This window comes from Cardiocondyla obscurior, linkage group LG05 (genome assembly GCF_019399895.1).
Source record: "Cardiocondyla obscurior isolate alpha-2009 linkage group LG05, Cobs3.1, whole genome shotgun sequence".
In the NCBI taxonomy this organism is placed as follows: domain Eukaryota; kingdom Metazoa; phylum Arthropoda; class Insecta; order Hymenoptera; family Formicidae; genus Cardiocondyla; species Cardiocondyla obscurior.
The window spans coordinates 1,704,667-1,717,265 of NC_091868.1; the positions used below are offsets into that span (position 1 = coordinate 1,704,667).

The 12,599-nt window shown below is 41.8% G+C and overlaps 2 protein-coding genes across 5 annotated transcripts in view; one reads left to right on the forward strand and one right to left on the reverse strand.

Annotated features, from left to right (window-relative positions):
- Nucleotides 1-12,599, reverse strand: part of LOC139102991 (neuroglobin) — a 125,384-nt gene that overhangs the window by 36,472 nt on the left and 76,313 nt on the right. Inside the window, exons 1-3 of one of the 3 annotated variants that reach the window (XM_070657278.1) lie at nucleotides 4,491-4,577; nucleotides 3,326-3,935; nucleotides 2,987-3,027 (exon numbers count right to left, since the gene is read on the reverse strand). In XM_070657278.1, coding sequence (XP_070513379.1) covers nucleotides 2,987-3,018 — 32 coding nt within the window. In that variant the 5' untranslated portion in view covers nucleotides 3,019-3,027; nucleotides 3,326-3,935; nucleotides 4,491-4,577. Of the gene's footprint in view, nucleotides 1-2,986; nucleotides 3,028-3,325; nucleotides 3,936-4,039; nucleotides 4,382-4,490; nucleotides 4,578-12,599 lie in introns of those variants that run through there. The other 2 variants (XM_070657279.1, XM_070657277.1) reach the window with 2 other exon arrangements.
- Nucleotides 1-12,599, forward strand: part of LOC139102981 (uncharacterized) — a 38,934-nt gene that overhangs the window by 3,377 nt on the left and 22,958 nt on the right. Inside the window, exon 1 of one of the 2 annotated variants that reach the window (XM_070657234.1) lies at nucleotides 4,750-5,147. The exons of the other annotated variant lie outside the window; for it this stretch is intronic. The gene's annotated coding sequence lies outside the window, so the exon portion shown is untranslated. Of the gene's footprint in view, nucleotides 1-4,749; nucleotides 5,148-12,599 lie in introns of those variants that run through there. 2 annotated transcript variants of the gene reach the window in all.

Sequence of the window (12,599 nt, forward strand, 5' to 3'; positions counted from 1 at the left end):
ATTCAAAATGTAAATTATGCCTAACAAAAAAAAAAATTTTTCTCTATTTTAAAAATACTAATTGACAAAAAAAATTGTCAGCAAGTTAGAAGATAGCTATTCTTAAAATTAATATTTCAGTTTTTCATTTTCAAGCAATCTTCATAAAATTGAATAAATTTTCAAGCTCACACACGTATGAACGAGGCCATTCTTAACGCAGTCTTCATAATAAATCTTCACGCGCGGTATAAAAATCAGTCTTAAGAACCTTTCGAAAATATATTAGTGCCACCGCCACGCTCCTTAGATATTTTTCAACGTGAACGCGTAAATAAATTTTCCCATCAGGTGCGTCCTATATTCCCACCTTTTCCGCTTCCTTTTATTCCCAGAACCGTCCGCGTTTCTAAAGGCCGCATTTGATAACCGCTTCTACGCTTCGCCTATATCTGCGCGCATTTCATATCTGCGAAAATTCCGTGCGCGATCTGCCAACACCTGCCGACACGCCGCTTCGCATTTATCATATCCTTTCTGTGACGAACAAGTCGCATTGCTCGGAGATGACTTCCTCGCGAGGACACTCTAGGAGGATGTCGACTCATCCCGACTCTTCAACGGTACGAACATCTGTCGGTTACCTCTCATATACCGCGTCGTTTCGAGTAACTGTACAGCGCTATTCTACGAGATGAGCTACACGAATACCTTAATGATTTCTAGATCACAATTCGGACATCGGTCCTACGCACCAAGTTGAAACTACGTGCCGTACAAAGCGCCGAAAGTGAAATAAATAAAAACTTTATTACGAAAATTAATTGCATGCTTTTTAATTAGCTCAGGCGATTTATCTCAATTTTCTGCAACAGAATTTATTTCGTCAAATTATACAATAAAATAGAAAAGAAATAAAAAAAATGCATTTTCGCTTTAAATTGATTAATAATTAAGTCGCGACATGTGAAATCGATCGCGATTCGAAACGAGACATTAACCGTGAAACTCGTAGTAAAGACATTAATAATTGACTAGTTCTTACAAGAACGACTTGTTAAGGCGTTGAGATTATGCCGTGTGAAATCGGCCAGGACGTGGAAACGAACGCGCATTGTTTTCTTCAATTAGAAACGTATAAAGAATTTATTATTTGGTATGTAAGAATTTCTGAAAGCAGTTCTCTCGGTCGGATTTTTTAATTTGAACGCAAACGGGAGTAAAAATCAATTCTACAGCTCTCGAGGAAACTGATAACGCCGGAGACAAAAATAATTAGAGATTCGAGGGGACTGCGACTGAAGGATACGTGCAGGAAGAGTCGTAAGAGTCATTAACACTTGCTACCTTCGTTTATTCCTAATAGCACGAACACTTGCTTCGTCGTGCGTGCAATATGCGTATTAGTTAGAAAACCAGTATGCGGTTGTAGTGTGCAAACAAGAGTCAGGTTGAATGGCAGTAAGCTTGAGTAAATGCAATGCCAGCGAATGCCGGTCACAGACCCCATTTAATGGTAATTAACATATTTAACATCCGGTCGTATTTATTTATAAATTACCAGTAGCATAAAAAAAAGTAAATACGATTAAACCGAACAAGATAAGACACGTACGCGCCCACAACTTCGTAAATTTGGTATGCTATTGCCCAACAAGCGGGTAACGCCAGTTTTTCCTACCGGTCGTATAAATTACATCCGCGCAGCGGAGTGTAAATTATTCCGGATAATCCGCGTAATCGCGTGGCGAAGCGGCTCGGGATTAGAAAATATCACGACGGGGAAAAAACTCTCCCGAGGAAGAGCAAGTTGATCGAGTCAACTCGCCGTCTTACCGTTTAATTCAATTGTCGAAGAATGCTTTCGATCTTTCTTGCGTCGTTTACGTAAAAGAAAAAAAAAGTATTTGTACGTTTATTTGTCCGACTATTAAAAATATATAATTTAATATACCGTCAAATTATAGTTTAAAAAAATAATTTTACTTCGACTTCATACAGAGCGATTAAAATTTTTAGTTAATTTCTATTTTAATACGTAGGATCGGAATTATTTAGACCGGTAATATAAATTGTATAAGTCGCAAGAAATACCTTCGTGTGGAAATAAACATAGCTTAGAAAGCGTTAACGAAGCGACAATGATGTAGCTCGCTTCGAAATAAATAAGATGATAAGAACGACTGCCTTGACGAGGTCGAAAAAGAAGAGTAACAACAGTAGAAAGAACGTTTTAGAACTCGATGCGAAACTAATAAATACAACTAACAAGCCACAGCGAGAAAAAGTCCTCCTTCAATTGTAACAAAGACAACATCGCCCGATTAAAAAAAAAAAAAAAAGACTAACGAGTAACTCTTTAAAACTCCGATTACATCAGCCTACATTTATTTTCGTAAAAATTAGATTACGTTCCTGTGCCCTTATCTTGTTTACTCGTAATCCTATTCGAATTCCACCCATCTATATTTATATCTGGCTATAATCCCGTATGGTACACCGATTGCGGATACGATACGCAATTTATGAAGAGGCCCTACGTGCTGACTAATCCCAGTAGGATCCTTTACTCGCGATTGCTCGGAGAACCCGGGAAATGAAGTGCGAATTAGAATTTAATTTGCAATAAGTCAAGATTTTAACTCGCGAGGGATTGGAACTTAATACGACGGCATTATTGAGCCTTGGACTATGTATGATCGCACGTTTGCGAAAAAAAAAAAAAATATATATATATATTTACATATTGTACGCCTACTTTGAATATCTTTCACCTACATTGTTCGGAGTACTTCACCTACCATCGTATCATTTATCAACGTAATATTATACGTATTATATAATTAAACAGACATGAAGAGAATGTAGAGATTTAATTTGTGGTTTTTCCGCGACAATGACTAATTTGCTCGCTTGGCTTTTACTTTCCTCGTTAATATTACTCGTCCACGTGTAGTACACGTGGATTCTCGCAACATAGAAATTTATAAAAAAGTTTCTGACTCACCGGAGATGATGTACAGCGGAGTTCAGCAACATACGATGATACTGTAACAGAAAAATTAAATTCAAATTAAAAAGACGTTCAAAATAATGTCCATAGTTTGAAAAAAAAAAAGGAAAAAAATATTAACGCGTTCTTAATTCAGTTTTCAATTAAATACTTGATAAAAATAGTTTATTTTCTAAATAAAATTTTTAAGAATTAAAATCTTTCTCAAAGTTAAGATCTATTTCTCTTTTAATTATTTCTTAATTGTTTTCAGAATTATTATTGAGACAGCAAATTTAGTATGATAAACAGAAGGAAGTCCGTTAATTTTATGTAATAAGAGATGATTCTCACCTTCGGGTTGCTCCGCTGATGCAAGACCTCTCCTCTTCCTCCTCCTCCTGTTGTTGAAACGTCTGGAATGTCGGCTCATTTCTTCTTGCGCACACGATACTCGCGTGATACGCGCCCGAATAATAGACATTCGCCCGGTGTCATAAGGTTTCGATAAACGAAAATCATACATCATGAATTTTCCGCCCGGTTATTTACACGATACTCGCGCCCGAATAAGAGATATTCGCCCGGTGTTATAGTTTCGATAAACGAAAATCATATATCATTAATTTTCCGCCCGGTTATTTACACGATACTCGCGCCCGAATAAAAGATATTCGCCCGGTGTTTTAAAGTTTCGTTAAACGAAAATCATATAACATAAATTTTCCGCCCGGTTATTTACACGATACTCGCGCCCGAATGAGAGATATTCGCCCGGTGTTATAAGATTTCGTTAAATGAAAATCATATACCATCGATTTTCCGCCCGGTTATTTACACGACACGCACGAACCGAACCCGACGCGACGGTCGCGTTTCGCTTTGCAAGTCTCGATATTTCGTTACGTTCGTCACGCGCACTATTCGACTTCGGCACTCGCTTCATCTTCGCACTGGTTTACCACTGAAATAAAGACACAATGAGCTCGTTAGTTAAAACGGAAGAGGCACGTAGGCGAGAGAGCGAGAACCTTTCGCCCGAGAAGGAACACGCCGCGACAACCTAACCTATAAATCTCGCCGACCGCGTGGCGCGTGGAAAAGCACCGGAACCTGCGGGAAGCAGATCAGCTACTCGACTGCGAGCGAGAACGACAAACCGCGGTGGTTAGACACGTGATTATCGCCCGAAAAAAAGAAGCACGCCGCGACAATCTAACCTACGAACCCCGCCAACCGCGTGGCGCACGGCGCGTGGAAAGGTACCGGAACTTTGCGGTAAGCGGATCAACTACTCGACTGCATACGAGAACAATCGAATATTCTCGACCGTACGCGACCGATTTCATCAGCTGCTCGAATATTGCGTCTCTTTCCACGCCTCGAACGTATACGCGGTCTCGATATCCGTCGCGAAAGAACGTCGCGTGATGCACGTACCGGCGAGCACATTAAAGCCAGCATTTACTCTCGATACGTATTGTTAATAAGGAATCGTTAATGAAGAGAGCTTAATTACCACGTGTACTGGCATTCGATAGTCGTGGATGAACTGCGTACCGAAAGATAACCTCACGCGCACGAGGAGCGAAGCGAACAGAGTGAGGCAGCTGCCGGCTCGCATTTCTCGGTGGAAGAGCGGGGCGCGGGGCGCGGGAGCGGTACCGCCGTCGCGCGGCGAGGGGAAGAGAGGGCGCGCGTGAATAATAGCGCGGCAAGGTTGCTTCAGGCGCTTCGATTTTTTCGGCGCGTCGCAGGCCCATACACAAACAAGTGCGGATGTATGCGTGCTAGTTACGACTTTTTGTACGTTCCGAATTACTTGTTACGTTTACATATTTTCACTTCGAGTAATATATTTTTCGCGAATCTCGACGAACGAACTGCGGCACGTCGTTACGTTATTATACTAATGTATACGTGTGTGTGTGTGTATAAGAGATGTATGCGGACGACAAGTGCCGCGCTGCGTCCCGGCTAGTTTCACGATTATGAAAGAGCCGCGGAAGAATACACGACCACGAACATTGAGCTAGGACCGTGGAAGGATACTTGGCGTCAAGCGTTTTCTATTTTATCTCTCTCTCACGTCGCAGCCGCCAACTCGCAAAGGAAAGAGAACCTTTGGCCCGGTAACGGAGTAACAGAACCGCGAGACAGCTGTCGCCAGTAGAAGGTACCGAAAAGCTTAATTATATGTATATTCTAAGAGGAAACTACAATTATATTGGGTGGACTCGTTTACGCGGCGTTACGGTCAGATTGAATAATATATGAATGAATGACTTAGAGAAATTCAATATAAATTGAATATGTAGATCAATCGACGGTGATTGGTAGTCGTGACATTTTTTTTTTATTTATTTTTATCTGATTCCGGAACGTCATTCACTTTCGTTCGAATTTTACGGCGTTGAGAGAACCGACGAGATTAATTTTCACGGTTGCTCGGCGTGCCTTGCGGATAGAGCGAAGAATGAAAACCGCCGGTAAAACTAGTTGCCTGGCAAAAACTAGACGCTATTCAAAAGCCGTTTGTAGCACGCAGCAGGACCGATGAGCGAGCAAGAGGACGGACGGGTTCGCTCGCCCGTTCACCCAGTAGAATAGGAGTAAAATAAAGCGGATGCGTGCGTCGAGGCGACTTGGAAGGTTGGTCACGGCGAGAAAAGAATGAATCTTAAGACAGCCGGGACAAAATGATTTTGCAGAGAACGACCGCACGTGTCGTCGGTCTCAAAATCTCTTTTTTTTACCCTCAAAGACAATCCTTCGCGCGAAAATTAAAAAAAGAAAGAAAAAATAAATAAAAACGAGATCCTTTTTACCGTTACTTAAATTAAGATTTCTAAAAATTATTGGTATTTTTTATTTAACGTAACATATGCAACTAATCGAAAATATCTTGACACATCGCTGTTAAAAAATTAACTTTCTTCTATTCAAATCTGATTACTGTATAATCTCGCAAGTATAATAATAAATAACTGATCATGCGCGTATTTTTTTTTCTTTCTTTTTTTTTTCTTTTTTTAAATTAAGACAGCAATGCTTTACTCGTCAAATAATCTACTTTTGCAAAGAAAGAAAAATTTATCACTGCTAAAACCGTCCAAGTCGCCGGCGGTTTCTATACTTATATATGGAGAATGGAAATTGTGCTAAAAATCTTTGACCCAGTTCTCACTTACGCTATATTTTATGCATGGTTCCTGTTAAAATTGGATATTCAAAAGACGTTCTAATAATATATATTTTTCTGCGTGCATTTATAAAGAGACCGGCATTAAGCTGCGACATAATAATAAGCCCGTGATATGAAGTACGTTAGCGAACGGAATAGCATTATAAAGTGTATCGGTTAGCTCAGTCAACTGGTTTGGTAACACGGCGATATAACGTAAAACAACGTGCTCGGGATCCGGCTCCCGGGAAAAGAGTTTAGTTATACCATCAACGTCCTATACCCGTTCATGCAGCTTTTTTAACTTTCGCGTCCACCGCCGATGCCGTCGTCCTATCAACCTCGCGTTCTCTATCGCGGCAGGCGATCTTGTCATCTCATCGACGATATTATACGTCTTAATTAGATATCCGGAATGCCGCGCGGACTCCCCCCTTCATTAATTCCATAAATCTGTTTTATTAATTCGATATAAAATATCGATGTCAATCTTATTTGTCTCTCTCAGCTGCATCATGAATTTATAAATAAAGCATCTCATCGAATATTCATACGAACGTTAATTTTATAGACGTTAATTGAAAATATTACGTACTAGAAATGTATTTATGTAATATTTATATCGCGCTCAGGCCTCAAGTGATAAGCAACGCCGCGATCGAAAATCTCTCGCGAGGTTTCGTTACGATTTGCATGGCTGAACGGTAATTTAATTATCTTCGAGGGTGTTTTCTATCGCATTGATAAAACGGTTACGATCGATACCTCTGCAAATCGTTATTGGCATCGTTACGGTCAGTTCACTCGCCTTTGGTGCCTACTGATAGTATCGACACAGTTTCGTTCCCGCGGCGAAGAAAGACTGCGAGGTTCGATTAACGATTGCACGAGTGCACTGTAGCGTAGAGCGATCTGTTTCCTCGAACCAGCTGCGGCCTTCCTCCTCGTCGGAGGACTAATCATAAATCTCGTATTTTCTTATTGCTCCGGCGTGTGTATGCTCACTTGTCGCATATTGCGCGATAAGAGGCTGCGATAAGGAAAATCGAGAGAAGAGAGAGGAGGAGCGTTATGAAGGAGGCGATAAATATTTTTGAGACCCGCGGAATTTTTCTAACAAAAGAAACGTCTGTTGCGTCATCGCGAGATGTAAAATCGCGTAGAAGCCCCGTCGACGAGGGGAGTTAAAAACCGCCGAGGGGTGGGCAATGAACCCCGAGTCACCGTCCCCGGCGCGCGTATTTTTCTTATCTCGGAGCGGCGATTAGCGAGCGGGAGGCTTCGTTCCTCTCCTATCTGGCCGCCCGTGCGTTTCTTCCTCCTCTTCCGCGCGCGTTCGCGGCGGGACTCGTTCCGCGGCGAGCGTCCCTCAGCTCACCTGTGACGCTCGCGAGTGCGCGGGGAAGTACGCATGGTTGAGTCGCCTAAGTGCACCCATGGAAGTCTAGTTCCTTGGCCGACCCACCACATAAACTCCTCACCGTGACGCGCGCACATCGGGTTCCTCCTCCGTTTCTTCCTCCACCTCCGCAAACGTATTTTCTCACGAGCACCGTTGTGTGTCCACCGTCGTGTCCCCCGGTCAATGGAATCCACCCCGCCTGCGACGGACCCGCCGTTCCCTCGTCGCCGTACCCTCTTATTTCCCATTGCCCACGGTACGTCCATGCGACCGCTACATTTCCCGCGTTCTGCGTTTCCTCCGCGACCAGCGATATACCGTTAGGAGAGCAGATATGCAATCCGTAGATTTAATCGGACGTTATCTCCGCGCTCACGCACGAGCTTCCTCGTGTTCGCGGTTGATTTAAAATTGACAGTTCCGTCGATCCGAAGTAAGGACGGTGACAGCGCGATTCGCGTATTATATATTTTAATATCGTTGTAAAGACGTATCGCGTAACCGCCATTGAATTCCCCGGCAACTTACGGCGACCCTTTTCTCGAACGTAACCGTTTTCTAAATGGCTTTTAAATATATAATTTTAATCTTCAAATTGCACGCATTCTCGTAACCGAGATGAGAGCCCGCTATCAAGCTCTGCCGAACGCAATTCCTTCGCCCACTCGGGAAATTTGTCGGGCATCACGGACGCCCACGCGACAGTAAAGCGAGAGTAAAGCCGAACAACAATAAGGTATCCTATCGATCCTCCAACGCGGATGATGGCGAGAAAACCCGCCGAGGTACGAGGCACGCAAAATATCTATCTCCGGCACGACGCCGCTTAGTTTCGCGTCACAGAACGACGATGTATTCCTTCTTCCCTTTCTCTTTCTATGACGGTCGGTTATTATCGTCGTCAATGGACATTCGAGCGGCTGGCGAATGCGATCGCCTACGTGAGTCTGCGATACGGGGATTCGTAAACAGCGGCTGTTTCTGTAGCCGTTTGTGCGTACCGGAATAAAGGACGGTACGGCGAACGCTCACGCCGCATACCCAGGTGGAGGATATCTTTTTAAGACCTGCGCGACAGTACTTCTGTAGAGGACTCCAATCTCCAATCAATCTCTAAATAAATAACGTTAAGCATCGCCCCGGCGTCGTTAATCGCATAAATCGTCCTACGCGACATTAACGGGATTAAAGAAATTTCTGAATTCCAGGTGCCGCGCGTTTTCTTTTTATACAATCTCCATTACCGTCTGTTTAATCCTGCGATCACGCTTAGCTCTCAAATACATTACTTACTCAGATCGCCGGCCCAAGATTCTTTACAGGGATAAATTTATTTTACTCTAGACTATAGATTATACAGATTGACGAAAATGTAATTTAAAAAAAAAGTGTGAGGAAAATTTTTCAAGTTCTTCGTTTAAGTTTAATTCAGTGATGAGCCGTGCCAGATTAAGAAAAAAAAAAGGAACAAGAGAGAAAAAAGTAGAATAAATATTTATCTCGGTTCTTTATTATAGAGGTATTATAGAGGCAAGAAATATACCTGCAGACTATATGTTTAATTTATGGATGGAAGTTGCTCTACTTTAAGTATAAGTAACTTGCTTGTTATAACTTATCATAATTACGATAATGAAACTATTCCTCCTGTTTTGTTAAAATAACGATTTACTTCAACTTTCTAAAGACGTTCGTTGAGATGAAAATTTCGAGCAGAAAATACATTACCGAGCATTAATTTAATACGTAAAGAAATAACTTATTATTATTATTTTGTTCCCCCTAAATATTTAATTTATAGCACTTTAAAAAAAAATATTTTTTACTTATATTTCACGCGCATAAAGTTAAATAACTATACTTAATATTTTTTTCTTTTATTCTCACAAGAGCTATCAACATCTCTCTCAGGCTTTCGGTATTGTGCGTGCGTTCGCGTTTCTTTATTGTCCCGTGCATCCCTTTTTCGAGCGTAGCGATAGAACACGAGCTTAAGTTGGAACTCGACGAGGGTCGCCGATAACTTCGACAAGTAAAGTCAACATCGGGCGCGACAGCATATGGTGGCGTCAAACGAATTCGCCATCCCGGTGCGTTCGACGCATATTTCCCACGTATTCGTCGCGCGTACCGTGGTAACGAGCGGGTGATAAAGGGACGAAGGGAGTGCGTAAAACGCATAGCGAAGCGGCCCGAGAGAACGACGGGGAACGAGCGGCGTCATCGGACATCACGGTGAATCTTTCGATGACGTTGTATCGGTCGCCGATAGCGAACCGGTTAAATGGAACGCTATTGCCGCGATATCAAGTCAGAATCTGGAAAGCGGGAATCGTGTGGGGGTTTAATTCCAGCGACGTCCCGAAGAGAGAAGCGATACGGTGCGAAACTAATGGTAGTATCAGCGGGAAAGATGTTAGGAATGCCGGGAGGATCGATTTTGCATTGAAATCCAGGGTGTTAGCGGTATTTTAATAATGCGATTGTAAATTGGAAAGGCGTACGTGAAACTTATTTCATCACTTTGCAAGCACAGCGTGATTTTTTGCACCTAGCTTTTTATTCAAAGATTAAAAAATATTAATTTCGAGGTGTTTTCTAAATAAAGATTTCGTGCATCGTCGTTCTTTAAATCAACGTTTGAATCTACTTTTTTTTTTTCTCTTTTTTTTATCAAAGATATGAATTCCACGTTGCTAAGCAATCAGTAAAATACAATTTTAATTAACATACTAATTAATAGCATTCTAATTAACATTCTAACGACACTATTTGCGTGCCAAGAGAGATTACAACGTGAACACGTTACAACGACTATTAGCGATAACTTCTTCCACGATGAAGCACAAATAGCGAAACTTGTAAACAAAATGGAGAAATAACAGGACTGCGAAAGTTATACGTACAAGATCTGCATAATAACGCGATATTATTATCATGGAAAATACATTTTCGTCCGTTGTAATATCCCATAATTTATATTCAGAGAAATGTGTTGCATAATAAACGTGACGTACACCGACGCAGAAAAATTTTTATAACAAGTATTATTTATCAATAGTTGCGACAAGTCGGTGAAAAAAAAAAAGAGAAGAAAAAAATTTTTAATTTCTCTCGATAACGTGATATGTCGCTTCACGATCGCATTATCGGACGGAGTCGCTTAAACCTTTTCTAGAAATATCATTCACTCACGTGTGTAATCTCGCGAGTGCATTTTACGCGTCTTCGCGCGAGCATAATCAGGCTCGATAGCAGAAATCGATAGTGGCTACGACGAGTGGCCGTCAACTCAACCGCGAAACGAGTAAACGCGGCAAGTATATGTGATTTTCTAAAAAATCCCGCGTCGACAAGGATCGGCTCGACCGCGTTCTCGCCGCGCTGAATCGTCGCTCGTCGAGAAACGAGTTCGCGAAGGAAAAGGGAAGAGCCGAGAGTAAATAGGAAACGACTAAAGCGCATGGCGTTTACCGAGATCTGCCTGACGACTTTCGATCGAATCGCGCGGCACGCTGTCCACCTTCGTCGATCTAAATTTCGTATTCGGATGCGGCGATCTTGCGGGATCGGCGCGGCTTGCGAGCGCCGAGATCAATGTAATTGCAGACTCCGAATTGAGAGCGATGAGAAAGGAAATTTATACGAGAGGAAATTTTTCGAACCCTCTTAAACCGAAGCGGCGGAATTGACAGGTGGGCGTAAACTGAAATCCGCGTTCTGCCAATAACAACCGTGAATCCTTATCCGCCGATTGATCTCGAGAGGCACCGAGAAGGAAGATGGTAATCCACGCCGTCGCGTCGAGGCGATGATCCATCACCGCGGTTAAACTCGACGGATAGGATAGAGCTAGCGTAGTAGGCAAATGTATGCGAAATTTTTCAACCGCGACGAGACTCTTATCGTTTTCTTATCCCGCGAGCGAAGGCGCGGATAACGCTCTCTCGAGATGTCAGCGTGGAAATCGACTTGCGGAACTGTGCGTATTAATCATCAACGCGTTACGTTAACGATCAAATTGTAAAGGCAAAGCTGGAATCGAGATCCGGACGAACAAGCAATTTTTTTTTTATAAATATTAATTGACGAATGGATTATTTATAAAAGCGATAGAGACCAAGCGGTGCGTGATCGTAGAGTCATTAATTAAATTTGTTATCTCGAGAGTGAATCTCGCGACCAGATCTATTTAATTCCGACACACATTAGAAATGTATCGAGGAATGTGTTAAGCATGATTAAGACGATAATCAACAGTGCTCGAACGCTGAGCGCACGGCTTGATCGAGGTAGGAATTAAAGGAGCGGAATCAAGCTGGTGCCTCTTCATCTTCGAACCGACTTTCCCCGATCACCGCAAAAGATCGCTCGATTTGCTCTTATCTCCGGTGTGCCCCACATTCTGATAATGATTCTACGCAATCGGCAACCGCTAATCTGAGCTCCGAGATCGTGTTTTTATTTTTCTTTGTTTTGTTTTTTTTTTTGACGTGCACCGCAGCGTGTTATTACCAGCGGTAGAAATCTCACCGAGCCATAAAACAAGTACTCGATGTTTGGACTTTTCCTTATTTTCTCCCTTCGAATCACGGGTCTTAATTCGCCCCGATACTGCTGTCTCGAACGTTAAGTTATCTCCCATTCAAAATGTCGCTCGCAATTGATGCGGGTTTCGTTAATATAAGATTGCAAGAACGGAAGCGATCCGTCAAGCGAATGAGATTATTTTGTATCGTTCAATAAATAAACATATTATAAGTTATCTCTTCTAATTGAATTAATTTTTTTAATTAATAAAAACTAGACGAGAAGTATGTTAAATTTGGAAAAAAAAAAATATTACTCGTTGAAAATTAATAGTAATTAAAATTTGAAAAATATGAAATCTCTACAACTCTTTTTTTTCTGTTCTTACATTTTTTTTTAATAAGGATTGCACATTAAATAAGTCCCTAATTGACCAATTAAGATTTATCGCACGAAAAGCCAAGGGTAAATTATTTTTTTATTTAAAAACCGAGCGAATCGTCATTGAATTC